Source organism: Cyprinus carpio, chromosome A5 (assembly GCF_018340385.1).
Source record: "Cyprinus carpio isolate SPL01 chromosome A5, ASM1834038v1, whole genome shotgun sequence".
In the NCBI taxonomy this organism is placed as follows: Eukaryota; Metazoa; Chordata; class Actinopteri; order Cypriniformes; family Cyprinidae; genus Cyprinus; species Cyprinus carpio.
Window position 1 is genome coordinate 13,854,845 of NC_056576.1, and position 15,482 is coordinate 13,870,326.

The following is a 15,482-nucleotide window of genomic DNA, read 5'->3' on the forward strand; positions in this document are numbered from 1 at the left end:
TTTACATTTATTTATATATATATATATATATATATATATATATATATATATATATATATATATATATATATATATATATATATATATATATATATATATATATATATATTAATGTATCAGAGTTCAGTCATAACCACAACGCGTTATCTTCCTTTCGCTGTTTCTCCAGTGACGTCACCGCGAACGCGGACCTGAGCGCATGACTGTGACATCACTCCAGTTGTTTGGAGAAGCCGGAAGTGAAGGAAAATTACAACAAACGGAGCGGGGGACCGTTACGGATCCACACGAAGATCTTGGCAAAATCTAAGAACTACTGCCGTCTAATCGTCACACTTCCTCAAGAAGAACCAGCAGCCGAACCGGATTAACGTAATGTCGAGCATGGAGAGTATCCTTGCGGACTGCAGTGGTCGGGCCCGGTCCAGATTCACTATGGGACCGTAATCTATTTCACTTAAGAGTTACTTATGTGTTTAACTCGTTGGTGGCAACATTTTAGTATATACCAATAGGTCTGGTCACATTATAGCCGTTATATCAAACAACGCACACTCGGGATTTCTTGTCTCGTCAGTGGAGGTAACGTTAGAGGTAGATTTACAGAGTGGATTTTAGAATGTAGCGCAGCATAACTATTTAAATTGGAATGTTAAATGAGGCGACGAACTCCCCGTTCTGTTTTTCTGATTTTTGGTCAGTTTATGAAATTAAAAGTGATTAATTTGGTGATAAGGTTATCAAAAACAAAGTCAAATTCCGCCAGGTACGACTGTGACGTAGAACTACGTAATGTCGCCGCCTGTGTGTTATTGAGATGAGCTCTCAGCCCTGCCTGTCAGACTGGTTTGTTCAGTATCAAGACAGTGTACATTGTGTGTTTATAATGCAATCTTTATTTTTACATTCTTTAGTTGTGTATTGTGCATATTTTTATAAATACAAATCTATTGAAGGTATCACTGTCAGATAATAATAACACAAACATGCGGTTCTGTTTAAAATCTTTCCTTGACTTTTTACTTCAGAGAATTTGTTTAACCTCAAGTTTGCAGCCAAAGAGCTTCAGCGGAGCTCTAAGAAATGCGACAAAGAAGAGAAAGCAGAGAAGGCCAAGGTCAAGAAGGTAAACAATAACAAACAAAACATACATATCTGTTAAATGGCATTTAGACACTCCATTCAAGGACCCTGAGGCTGCAGCATCTTCACCCAACAGATTTCGGCACTGCTTTATGAGTTTTAAGCTTTGCATACTAAAAAAGTACTGACACATTGTGAAAAAAGTGAAAGTAAACATACGTTCAAGAATCATATTTCTGTTCACACTTAATTTCATCCATTTTCTGCCATATGTAAAATGTATTGCTTCAAATATAAGACTATTTTAATTACTAATAATGTCTCATTGAACCACTGCTTATATCTGTGTTACTTAGGCAATCCAGAAGGGCAATATGGAGGTTGCCCGGATACATGCGGAAAACGCCATCCGCCAGAAGAACCAATCAGTGAACTTCCTCAGAATGAGCGCGAGAGTAGATGCGGTGGCTGCCCGAGTACAGACGGCAGTCACCATGAACAAGGTACACAAACTGCTTTTTCCTTTTAAACTAGATATACCCAAGTATTTATCCAATAGATTTAACAGTTAACTTTTGATTTTTAACTCTCCAGGTGACCAAATCTATGGCTGGGGTGGTAAAGGGCATGGATGCAACCCTGAAGAGCATGAACCTTGAGAAGGTGAAAGGACGACTTCTTTGTTCTTGAAGTGTTTTCTGATTTGTTTAGATTTTATTGGCAGTATTAATTCTCTGTGCTCTGATTGGTCAGATTTCAGCACTAATGGATAAGTTTGAGCGCCAATTTGAAACTCTGGACGTACAGACGGCTCAGATGGAAGACACAATGAGCAGCACCACAACACTCACTACACCACAGGTGATAGATACACTCGCTTTAGTCACTTACTACGCTGACATAGTTGTTTTGCCTTTTGTGACACTGTGCTGTGTTTTAGGGTCAAGTCGATGCTCTGATGATGGAAATGGCAGATGAGGCTGGGTAAGAACATTCACAAATGCTGGGATAATTTATTTATTTATTTATTTATTAAAAAAAAAAAGTGAAAGTGACGTGACATACAGCCAAGTATGGTGACTCATACTCAGAAAAGTGGCTCTGCATTTAACACCCATCCAAAGCATTAATGACACACACATACACATTTTAGATTTACGAGAGCTTTCTGTCCCCGTGTATGTACGGTACACACAGAAAGGTAATAAAAACCCAAAGGAGCAGTGGGCATTTGGTCCACAAATATCAAAAAACTACCATTTATGCTGCGGCGAATCCCAGGGAGCATCGAACTGAATCGTTTGAAAACGGGGGTTCGGACTTGCCTTTAACTCAAGGGCAAAATAAACCTCCCGAGTCGTGGTACACTGATTGCCGGCCCGATAAGACTCGAAACAACCCACAACCCTTAGGGTTAGGAGTTGAAACTCTCAACCACTAGGCCACCGACTCTGAACCGATTCCCCGGGTAAACGAATTATCAGTTCAACTGGTGCCGTTTTTGCGGGTTTATTAATAGAAAAATATAAACTTCCCATTTGTATAAACCGGTTTCCAAACTTTTTAACGGCTCGGTGTGTTTTTAGTTCAGTCAGTGTATTGAGTAAATGAATTACTCCGGGATATTGGTTTATTTGAATCAGAGGGAGTGTTCAGATATAAGTTAACATAAGTCATTTGAATTATTGAACGTTTCAAAGATTCAGTAATTTAATCCGGGTTAGCCAGTAATTACCGGGATAAACTTGTTGTGAACGCGATAACAACTGAACCCAAGTTTAGGATTTTTAAAAATGCTTAATATGTTGGACTACTTTGAAGATGTTTTATTTGGATATATATATTCTCAATGGAGGGACTAGCTCTATATATATGTTATATATATGATATATATATGATTTTGGGTATATATATATACCATTTCTTTATATATATATATATATATTATATATGATATATCCAGACTATGAATTATTGGATATAATTTAACAATTATTTACAGATTTAAGACAAAAACAATAGGCCTGATTATTTTGTGTCTATAGGCTATAGGCTGGACCTCAATATGGAGCTTCCTCAAGGTCAGACAGGATCGGTGGGAACCAGCGTAGCATCTGCAGAACAGGTATTATAACACACACATACTTGAATATAGAAATACGAACAAACTCATGTCAGATATGTGCTATAATTGTTTTATATTTGTCACTGTAGGACGAGCTCTCTCAGAGACTGGCCAAACTCAGAGACCAGGTTTAAGGAAAACCGGGTGTGTGTATGTGTGTGAAAGAGAGAGATTGTGTATATGCGAGTTTGTACAAATCATATCCCATGTTTACTGGCCCCTGGAAATATTGGCCTCATTGTTTATTTGTTTAGTTCCCTTTTTATGCAGTTGAGGATGGGTGTGCAGATTTTATTATCCACAATAACACGCTGGAAACTCAATTAGACAAAATTAGAAATGTTACATGGTAATGCTGCTTTCATCAGGTTGGTTCTGGGGTCCTGCTCTAATCTCAGTCACTAATTATTGAATTAAAGATTATTATACATTTCTTTGTAATAGTACTCTTTCTGTTTGAGTTCATGTTTTAAATACCTGCTTGTCTTTCAAATACATTTTATGCCAGTGTAGCTACATTAACCTACACCAGTGCTGATATCAGACAAATGTTGAGAAAAATCGGTTTCTTCCTGCTGCACACATGGTTCGCCTCTGCTTTGAAGCATCGTGTGAATTTGTAATATAAAATGCATGTGATCAAGATGATGATTTGAATAAATTGTCATCATTTTGTCCAAAGCAGTAAAATCTCCAGTTTATCAGATTATTTATGGTTTAACACTGATCATTCTGTTCATTTATTCTATTTTGGTTTATCCAAAATGGAGAAAAAAAAAAAAAAAAAAAAAAGCTTTTGGCAATGTATAGCTTGATCAGCTGGTTAATGAGAACATATATATGTTTGTGTTTATATAAATAAACATTTTGCAAATCCTCTTTTTGACTGTAACTTATTTATTGGGAAAATCTTTTTTAACGCTTTTTATTAATGTTTGTAGTTCTCAACCGAATCATTCTTCAAAGCGTAATGGTTTGTGGGTAATAATAACCAACAGTGTGCACGGATCCACACTTCAAAAATCGACTTGAAATAGTAGGTCATCTGGGGAATTTTGGCATACTCTTTTCAGCATACTATGCTTTGGGACACACTTATTTTAATCTCACATACTATTCAGGATGGATAGTATGAACACTGGGACACAGGGAAAGTCATGAATCCAAGGAGAAATGAGCTTCTCAGAAACCAAAGCTAAGAATATTCATATTATTTTCCACTGGAACTCTTACCTGCTTTTGTGTGTACGCCTGTTATTATGCATATATTTATTCTAGAAGATGGCAGATCAAAGTCCTTGTTTTGATTAAGAAAGATGAAGAAAACACTATTTAAAACATTTTTAATTAGTGTAAAATGTTGCCATGTGCAGTTTTGTCTTGTAGTACTAATTTGTACTAATTTGTGAAATTCCAGGATCATTTATTTAATCTTTTATGTCCTTTTAATAAGGACAGCCAAGGCCTCTCATTCTCAAGCTCTGCTAGTTATTCCTAAACCCTTGTTTCACCTTCGAAGGCCAGGCCTTCCTTTGCAGAGCTTGGACGAACTGCACAAGCATATTCGCCTCTCTCATTGTGGCCTCCTGGCTCAGATCTTAACCGTCCCGCTGCATTCTGTGTCTCGGGCAGTTTAAGGTTGAGTTTTCAAGATGATCACTTCCTCAGACACTGTGCTTCCCAGCCTTCAGAGTTCGAGAGACAGCCCTAGGGTCACATGCACATGGCCCGTTTATGACGGCCTTCAAAGCCCCCCACTCCAAAAGTGGTGTTATTTAATTATTATACCATTAATAATTAACTTAATTTGTAGTTATCTAGTTAAGTATTTAAATAACCCTACTAGGCTGTTGATGTCTGGGCTTATTTATTTAATTATTTTTAAATGACAGAGACTTTGTGATTTCCTGCACTTGCTATACTTCATAGTCATTTTTTAATAAATCTAAAAGCAAGACATGAAAAAAATAAAACTAGGGAGTGGAAATGGCAACTGAGCTAATGAGGGATCCTCTGCTGCCATCAACTGGTTATAATGGTAATTTCATGTCATTTTTATCTTTAAATTCAATTCGAGTTTATTTGTATAGCGCTTTCCACGATACAAATCGTTGCAAAGCAGCTTTACAGAAAATTAAGTTTCTACAATATATTTAGTACGAGCTTATCAGTGGTGACTGTCAGTTAATGTACATATGGCAGAAATGTACGGAAAAATCAATTAAAGACGTAAACAAACAGACGAACACTATTAACTAATTATTATATGTTGCAATCAAACTTATAGCAAAATTTGGTAGTTCTGTATATTGTTTCAGGGTTGGCATCATCTGAGGTCCTCTGAGGGGTGGCATCATCTCTTCATAGGTGTTCTGGATCCAGACTGAAGCTTGTGTAAATCCTAGTTACATCCTGTGGCAAAAACAGAAAAACAAACAGAGACACAATTAGCGTAGCTGCTGTTTCAAACAAGCAAAATTGATTTGTTTAACTCAAGCTAAAGAATAATAATGTGCATAATAATTGATCAGATATAACTGCAGTACAAGATTATGAGATGCATTATTTGAATGCTTGGCCAAAAAGATGTGTCTTCAATCTAGAATTAAACAGAGAGAGTGTGTCTGAACCCGGAACATTATCAGGAAGGCCATTCCAGAGTTTGGGAGCCAAATACGAAAAGCTCTACCTCCTTTAGTGGACTTTGCTATCCTAGGTACTACCAGAGTCCAGAGTTTTGCGACCTTAGTTAGCATGATGGATTGTAGCATGGTAGAAGACTAGTTAGGTACGTTTTGTCACTTTTTTCACCCATGATGAGTTTGCATCCCCTTTATCTGTATAAGTAATTTAAATTCACATCTCGCCCACTTCAGTGCACTTTGAATGGAACATATACGTTCTCTTCGGACGGGAATCATGGCGGAATATCCTGTGATGTCCACTTAGCAGGTCACTTACGGTCGAATAGAACAAACGTCTGAAGCCATAAGAGAAACATACAAAATGTGCAGAGCAGGGGGGCACGAGGACTGGAATTGAGAACCACTACTCTACACTGCTCAAAACTCGCGTTTGAATAATTTCAGTAGCAATCCTTTACATATGTAAACTTACCTACAGACTGATTTCTAGTTGTGTCCTTTTTTGGAAGGCCAAACAAAGTATTTTCACTTTCACAAAGAAACAGCGTCTCCACAAAGTTATGCCTTCTTTCTTTGCATGAACATTTGGGCAGCGTTATGCAAATCTTCCCACATTGTGACGTAGACATGTGGGGGCATGTTAGAACGAGCTGTTTTAGGGGGTGACAAGTGGTTGACTCTTAAGTTTTGTAAAGAATATCTCTTTGGGTTTGAGACTTTAGTCTTTGCAACTTTACAGATCTTCTTAGAGTTTGTAACACTCCAAAGAGAAAGGAAAACTTGAAATCGCATCATATGACCCCTTTTAACCTTTATTAAAAGGTAGGGTGGGCATTTTTTTCCAGAAACATTTTTGTTATATTGATTGAAAGTCTCTTCACATCCTAATTGCAATCAATAATTAATATGGTCTAAATATAAATATATATAGCCTACATCTTCTGTGGAAGAAAGTTCTAAAATTTTTGTCCAATCATTGCATTCACTCTGAATGTCCCATCTGCCTGTCAACGTCATAACAAGCTGAGCCAGAGGGTGTTTAGCCAGCATGGAAAAATTCTGTTACAGAAGTGCAAGGCAAAATTTAAAGGCAAGGCAAAATAAAATTTTAAATACAAAGTGACAGACAATGGGGTAAAACGTTGGCAGTGTTTTCACAAGACGGAATATTTGGGTTTCAATCGATACGACAAACTTGCAGAGTCTCTTCTCTCGATAGGTAAGCTAAATTTCAAGTTAAAAGTATTCCTAATATGTTGGACCTTTGACTGAAAGTGTTCTACTTTTACCTTCAGTTTTCTAGACCCATAAGAGCTGAGTTTGTAATGTTTGAGTTAGGGAGGCTGATGCGTGACAGAGACGTTTGTGAAGGTTGTTTTAAAGGTGACACTAGCAGCGCAGAAACTTCCTACCCTACCTTTAACTGACAGCGACAAGGAAAATCTAAATTTGTTAATATTTACATAATGACGCTGGGTCAGTGAAAACACTGGAGATATCTTCTTTAAATGTTTGCCAGTTGAATAAAAGTTCAATAAATGTTAAATAAATGTTTCTTGAGCACCAAATCACCATATTAGAATGATTTCTGATGGATCACAATGTGACAGTGAAGACCGGATTATGACTGCTGAAAGTAAAATTTTTCCATCACAGAAATCACATTTAAAAATGTATAAAAACAGAAAACAGTTATTTTACATTTTAATAATATTTCACAATAATACTGTTTTTTTTTATCAAATAAATGCACCATTGGTGACTAAAAGTCTGTCAAAAACATTAAAAATGTTACTGACTTTTAGTGTCATTATAACTTTAAGTATTTGAAACATAAAGTCATGAAAACATGCTATTTTGCACCTATGTACAGTTAATGAAAATGTTACTAATTAATGTGACCATCTCTTATTTTTCTCCTCCCATTTTCTTTTGCCCTGCCCCTGCATACCCAGCCTTTCTGTCTTATCTGCTGGCTCTCTCTACCTCTTTTGCTGGAGTGACTTCCACACTAGAGAGATGGACTGAGCGATATTATTCTATTTACACAGAGTACATAGATAGAGAACTGTACATTTCTATACTAGTATGAAAATCAGAAACATGCTTTGTGTGTCTCTTGTTGAGCATAAGGATGCAATATGGACCAACATTCCAGAGCTTTTTGGGATACTAAAGAAGAGAAGCAGCTGAAGGTGAGTCAGGGAATTTGTCTTAGATATTCAAAAAGGGTCCCATACATCTCTCATCTCTCATACATATGTTTATAAACATATAATTTATCATATACAATTTTTTTATACTGACTATATAAAAATTTATTTCAATGATTTATAATATTATAAAATGTATATATTCTATATTGTATTTATAATATTTTATATTAAAATATTAATACTTTATATTTTTTCTTCAATTCTTATGAATATTTACAGCAGTTTTCTCTTTAACAAATAATTGTCTTTAAAGAACCACTTCTTTAAAGCTCTTACTGCTAATTACAGTAAAAAATATTGAAAAATTACATATATATATATATATATATATATATTCTCAAAAATATTTAAAAGTATTTTAGTTAAAGAGGACAATGATCTGTACTTAAGATAAAACTAAACTACAGCAGTAGGGTGTGTGTTTGTGTGTGTGTGTGTGTGTGTGTGTGTGTGTGTGTGTGTGTGTGTGTGTGTGTGTGTGTGTCTCTGCAGAACTTGTGTTAGCAAACATGATTTCTCGTGAGACATTAGTTCTGTGTGTTTGTCCTCTGGGAAGAGTTGTGTGTCACTCTGTGTTCTGTGTCTCTTTACTGATGAGACAGTTAACAAAAACATTGTCAACATTCATCTAGACATGGGACCATCCATCCATCCATTCATCCGTTTAAACATCCATCCATCAGTCCCTAAAGCCGTTCCATCATTAACCATAAGATCATTCCTCAGTCCGGTTTTGAAGCAGTAGTTATTAATCTCTCCCTGCTCTGTCTATATCTTACGGTAAGCTGAGGTGATCGTCATAGTGACCACATTCCCAGGTGAGAAGTGGTAACTCCCCTGACCTGCTGTCCCTCTGCACTTCACCACTAACTCCAACATGCGCTCTTGAGAAGTCTGAAGAGTCATGTTCTGCTGAAATCTAGCGAGCGTCAGTGGAATGCCATGGCACATGAAGTGATTAGATCGCAGTAATGCATGCCTTTGGGGATAAAATTCGGCCTTGACTGGGGATGTTCACAAAAGTTGGCTAATTCTAACGAAATCTCCCTTTGGAGCCATTCTATTTTTAATTTTTCAAACAGTTCATAAATTACATAAATATTGGTTTGAATATTATTGTTTTATAGATTTAATTTCACATAAGGGTTCTAATCTATGGTATGTAAGTAAAGGTGTGTGTGTTGTGTGTACAGTATGACGGGCCAGTCGGCTGCTGAGGGATCTCCCTGCTCTCGTCGTCTCTCTGTGCAAACTCAAGAGGACGGGCAGGACCGAGCAGAGAGTGTGCTTAGCAGGTCAGTGACTCTGTGTGTGTCTGTAGACTTGTTTTTCCATCGCTGCAATGACCATGTTAAACCATTGTGGTGACCTATCTTGTGCTCCCCATGAAGGAAGTGTCATACTGGGACAAAACAAGTTTATTTTATGTTTTAAAAATATAATTTTTTTTTGTTTTTTACCTTATCAGTGCTCTATCAGCAGCGTCGTAGATATGCTGTCATTTACCTCAGAATTTAATTGTTTGTATTGTTTGTATGCTAACCTTTAAACCACTTTACAATAAATAAACTTTACAAATTCTATACAATTATATCATTTAACCATGTGACATAACTGAATATTGAATATTTACATAACTAATTAATTCATGACTAATTCCTGTGATGTAACAAAACACTATTGTTCGTAACTTTGGGGTCAGTAAGATGTTTTTTTTTTATCTTATGGTTTTTTTAATCAGCATGGATAGTAAGCATTACATTCATCAGAAGTGATCATAAAGACATTTTTAATGTTACAAATGATTTCTACTTCAAATAAATGCTGTCAGTTTGAGTGTTCCAGTCATTAAAGAATCCTGAAAAAAATGGTTTCCACAAAAATATTAAGCAGCACAACTGTTATCAACACTGATAATAATAAAACATGTTTCTTGAGCATATAATCAGGATATTAGAATGATTATATGAAATGAGATTTTAAAATAGTATAAATTGGTTATTTTAAATTGTAATAATATTTCACAATATTACTGCATTTACTGTATTTTTAAACTGAGACTTATTTTAAAAAACTTTAAAAATCTTATTGACCCCAAACTTTTAATTGGTAGTGTACATTACCAGTGACCGTGATTTCACCAAGTACAGTAGGAACAACATTCTAATTAACCAATCAGAATGGAAGGATAACTTTTCAGGAAATATCTGTTTTAGGCTTACGATCAGGGTTAGGTGCTTCTACACCCTTGTTAATTAGCTATCATTTCACACTGATTTTAGGAATAAATTATGGGTAGGGTTAGGTTTAGGGGTAGGGATTGGGTTTAGTCTATATTTTTGCACAGTAATATTGATCCATATTGGACCATGTCTTACACAGTGACCATACATTACCACTGTTGTTTTACTGACTTTGAATAATATTAAAATAATTTAGCCACACATGATGTCAATATAGCTTATATCATATTTAGCACAAAATATTTGATTGGAGTTCACCATGATAATAAAAAAAATGACAACGTGTATGTGATTCCTCAGTATATTGCAAAGAAACTGTAAATACATTTCTTGCTCATATGTTCTGTCTCCATCCTTTCGTTACTCTCTCAGGTCTCAGTCTGTGTGTGATGACACCTCGTCTGAGCTGCAGCGAGTAGCTGCCTTAGAGCATCAGGATGCACCGTCCAGAAACTCTTTTAGGGGAAGAGGAGCCCTGTTCAGGTTCAGGATCTATACAAACATGTGCGTACATATTCGCACATGTGCCACAGCAAGTCTGGATAACAGCTTTCTCTCTTGTGTTGCCAGGTTGGTGAGTCTGGTGGTGATTCTGAGAGACTGGGCACACCGGAGTCTTATAGAGGAGGAGGAGAGACCTGATTCCTTCTTGGAAAGATTCCGGGGACCCGAAGTACGAGCTCCACCCAGTCGAACGAGCAACAACCAACCGGATGCCAATGGAAACACTAAAGGAAACACAAAGTAATATTAGAGTTGTGACACAGATACACTTTATGAATTTGTCTTTCAAAAATGAAATGACAAATGGACATAAAATCAACTAACGTACATATAGACAGAATAAATCTGTTAATTATGTTACAAATTTGTGTTGTTTCACAGGAAGCAAGAGACATTTATAGTTTCTCCCTCTGATGATATTTACTACTACTGGCTGTTGTTCATTGCCGCTGCTGTGCTTTATAATTGGGTACTGCTTGTGGCAAGGTGCGACTTTTCACCTAGTCTTTCTCTTTTTCATATTCATCATTACCCTTTGTTAATTTGCACCTAATAAACCATAAAGAGAGCACAGTCCCCTGTGTTGCATGTTTGTTTTCTGGCATGACTAATTGCTACAGCGTTGCAAGGCTCTTTCGTTATGCCTGTCAGTTTTACACAAACAGAACAGCCCTCTGAGACCCCTGCTTGTCTAACTGTACAGATGTTTGTATGTTCTGGTTATCTATATACAGTAGTTATGATTCTCATGTTCTTTCTCTTTCTTCCTCTGTGTGTATAGAGCCTGTTTTGATCAGATGCAGACTGAGAATCTTATTGTCTGGCTGGTGTTTGACTATTTGTGTGATGCTGTCTACATACTGGATTCATGTATGCGGCTAAGGACGGGTATATACAGTATATGTACACTACACACATACATTCTGTCAGATTCTGTTCCTGTCTTGAGTTTTCCTCCCCCACGTGCTCCGTGTTTATTATTATGCCTTTAGTTGGTCCTTCCAGTTCCTGTCCTTATTATTATCATTTGTTCAAGGTGTTCCCCATTGATTGATCCCAGGTGTGTCCCATTATTTCCTTTCTTACTTTAGCCCTGTGGTTTTTCCTGTTTGTGTGTCCGGTATTGAACGCCAATCCCATGTCATTTTCCTTGATGTTAATAAAGTCTGTGATAATACTGGAATCTCCATCATCTCAAACCTCATATCATCCCAATAAGATTAATTCAGTGCCTTCACCCATTACAGAAACATTATTTACGGAATCATGTTTAATATTGTCATTGCAAAATCTTGTATTGCATTTGACAGAAAATGTAATGAATTGCATTTATATATTTTATCAGTTAATGCATTCACTGGGAATTGAACCCATAACACTGGTGTCGCCAACGCCATGCTTGACAGTATGAGCTACAGGAATGGTTCGTGGATAGCAAGGAAAAATCAGTGCTGAATAAATAAAATGCAGCTAACCATATTAGTTGCATCCTGCAATTTATTTTGTATAAGTTCACCAGTCAAATTAATTGTTGCTAACAGTAGTAAAATATTTGGCTCAGTGTTTGTTTCATGAAATCACACTACTGATATGTTTTATGCAATTACGAAGTATTCAGGCAAAGTCATGTTAAAAAATTAACATGTTGTTGGGTTAATTCATGTTTATTTAAAGATTCATCCTAAGGACATTTTTGTTTATTTTTGTACAATAAACAATTCTTGCCGTGTCCAGGTTGAAAATTCCATGATAATTTATTGAACATATTGTCAATTGTTTACACTGACTCAAACAACATTTGGTCATTCAGCATCTTGGAAGCAGAACATTGTGTTATTGAATGAATTGCCTCTTATAAAGCATTTTGTTCCCTCCCAGGTTACCTGGAGCAAGGACTTCTGGTGAAGGACCTTGCAAAACTCAGAGACACCTACATTCACACTTTTCAGTTCAAACTGGATGTTATCTCCATCCTCCCTACAGACCTGGTGTACATTATCATGGGCATCAACACACCACAGCTACGCTTCAACCGCCTCCTGCGCTTCTCTCGTATGTTTGAGTTCTTTAATCGGACAGAGACAAGAACCAACTACCCAAACATCTTCCGCATCTGGAACTTGATTCTCTACATTCTGGTTATTATCCACTGGAATGCCTGCATCTACTATGCCATCTCGAAGTCTCTAGGTTTTGGTACAGATCAGTGGGTTTATCCCAACATCTCATCCACAGTGGAAGGAGCTCTGAGGCGGAGCTACATATACTGCTTCTACTGGTCCACACTGACACTGACCACAATTGGTGAGATGCCACCACCGGTACGGGATGAGGAATATGTGTTTGTGGTGTTTGATTTTCTTGTTGGAGTCCTGATTTTTGCCACCATTGTTGGTAATGTGGGTTCCATGATTTCCAATATGAACGCCACAAGGGCAGAGTTCCAGGCACGGATTGATGCTGTTAAACATTACATGCATTTCCGCAAAGTCAGTCGCCATCTAGAGACACGTGTAATCAAATGGTTTGACTACCTGTGGACAAATCAGAAAGCGGTGGATGAACAGGAAGTCTTAAAAAATCTTCCTGACAAGCTACGTGCAGAAATTGCTATCAATGTTCATTTATCTACTCTGAAGAAAGTTCGCATCTTTCAAGATTGTGAGGCTGGGCTGTTAGTAGAACTGGTTTTAAAACTACGTCCCCAAGTGTACAGTCCTGGTGACTACATCTGCCGAAAAGGAGACATTGGAAAAGAGATGTACATCATTAAAGAGGGAAAATTAGCAGTTGTTGCTGATGATGGAGTGACACAGTTTGCATTGCTAACAGCTGGGGGTTGCTTTGGCGAGATTAGCATTCTTAACATTCAGGGTAGTAAAATGGGAAACCGCCGGACGGCTAACATTCGCAGCATAGGCTACTCTGACCTCTTCTGCCTTTCAAAGGATGACCTTATGGAGGCTGTAACTGAATACCCAGATGCACAGAAGGTTCTGGAAGAGCGTGGAAGGGAGATTCTAAGGAAGCAGGGGCTTCTGGATGAAAGCACCCCACAGGGAGGGCTCGTCATGGATACCGATGAGAAGGTTGAACGTCTGGAGAGCTCACTGGATGTTCTACAAGCACGATTTGCACGGTTGCTTGGGGAGTTCACAGTGACTCAAAGCAGACTGAAACAAAGAATCACAGCGCTTGAGAGACAGCTGTGTCATACAGGCCTTGGGCTTGTTTCAGATCAAGAGATGGACTTTGAGAGTAATGGTAACACACCACGAGCCAACTCAACTACATAGATGTGTGCATCTGCATCAGATTTTGTGCCTCTATGTCACAGGATTATTAAGTGTTTAGCTGCACACTAATTCAAATTTACAGACATTTGCTTCTTCAAACACGTTCCAACAGCCTCCAGCTTTTAGAATGATTTTAGACTTGGTTTTTCCAAGTATTGTCTTTAATGGACTTTTTAAAAGGAAGATATTTAATTTTCTTTAAATAAAAATGAGGGTGTGAGGGATACTGGATTCCTTCAATATATACAATCAGTGTTGTTATTGTTAACCAAAATTATTTAAAATTATTTTCATTAATTAAAATGAAGCTGAAAAAATTCATCCATCCATTCTCCAAACTGTTATATGTAGGGTATTAAATATAATAAACTTAAACTTTATTACATCCTTTTTTGTATATTTATTATATGCATGTTTTGTTTGAAAAGTTTAATTTTTTTTAACTGTCTGTTAAGAGAATTTTTTAATATTAACAAATTGTTTTCTTTTGTGAAAAATTAAATATGGCTTCCATTGTGAAAGGTCCATACCCAAGATAAATGCTGTTGACATGTCAAAATATGTATTGATAAACTGTCCTTGTAACATGTTGGGTTCACAGTAACTTTCATTCGTTTTTTGCATGTACACATAAATACAGAAAAATAACAAAATGTATATTCTTTATAATTACTGTGATAAGAATATAAAACCTGTTTGCAGCTCGCACATCTCCATGCTCAAATAAAGTGGTTGTGTCTTTAAAAGGGATACAGCTAAGGCCGGAAAGTAACAATAAATTAAATTAGCTACCAATTCGACTGTGTTTTATTGTCTACACAATCCAGTGAAAAAAAAAATGTTTGTCTTGGTAATTGAAATCTGATCATTTGCTTTGCTCTGGAATGTTCCTTCACTGATGACATCAGTTTGACAGCTTGGGCAGAATATGCCCAATGGGATTCTAGACACAGTCCCCTCACACCTCCTCCAAGCAATCTCTCCTACACTTTTACCAGCACTAACACACATCATCAACACATCTCTCCTCACTGGCACCTTCCTCACTGCATTCAAGCAGGCTCAGGTAACCCCACTGCTCAAAAAACCTACATTAAACACTTCACTTACAGATAGCTACAGACCTGTCTCTCTCCTTCCATTCATAGCGAAAGCCCTCGAAAGAGTTGTTTTCAACCAGATATCATTGTTTCTTTCTCAAAACAACAAACTGGACGCTAACCAGTCAGGTTTCAGTAGTGGCCATTCAACTGTGACTGCGCTACTATCAGTCACAGAAGCCCTGCGGATTGCAAAAGCTAATTCCAAATCATCCGTTCTTATTCTGCTGGATCTATCTGCTGCTTTTGACACTGTGAAAAATCAGATCT

The 15,482-nt window shown here is 37.0% G+C and overlaps 2 protein-coding genes across 3 annotated transcripts; both read left to right on the forward strand.

The window, feature by feature from the left end:
- The first annotated feature begins 191 nt into the window (after window positions 1-191).
- On the forward strand, window positions 192-4,087 carry LOC109061905 (chromatin modifying protein 1B). Its single transcript, XM_019078984.2, has 8 exons — window positions 192-391; window positions 1,029-1,126; window positions 1,440-1,586; window positions 1,678-1,746; window positions 1,837-1,944; window positions 2,024-2,067; window positions 3,136-3,208; window positions 3,298-4,087. The coding sequence occupies exons 1-8, from the start codon at window positions 376-378 to the stop codon at window positions 3,340-3,342; spliced, it is 600 nt and encodes a 199-aa protein (XP_018934529.1). The 5' UTR covers window positions 192-375; the 3' UTR covers window positions 3,343-4,087.
- Window positions 4,088-6,928: 2,841 nt separating this feature from the next.
- Window positions 6,929-14,189, forward strand: LOC109061906 (cyclic nucleotide-gated cation channel-like). 2 transcript variants are annotated; one of them, XM_042754047.1, is made up of 7 exons: window positions 6,929-8,048; window positions 9,263-9,364; window positions 10,685-10,795; window positions 10,883-11,056; window positions 11,198-11,302; window positions 11,598-11,704; window positions 12,695-14,189. In XM_042754047.1, exons 2-7 carry the CDS (start codon window positions 9,264-9,266, stop codon window positions 14,110-14,112), a joined length of 2,016 nt encoding a protein of 671 aa, XP_042609981.1. In that variant the 5' UTR covers window positions 6,929-8,048; window position 9,263; the 3' UTR covers window positions 14,113-14,189. The 2 variants fall into 2 exon arrangements, with proteins under 2 accessions (XP_042609981.1, XP_042609982.1); XM_042754048.1 differs by lacking the exon at window positions 11,198-11,302.
- The last annotated feature ends 1,293 nt before the right edge of the window (window positions 14,190-15,482 follow it).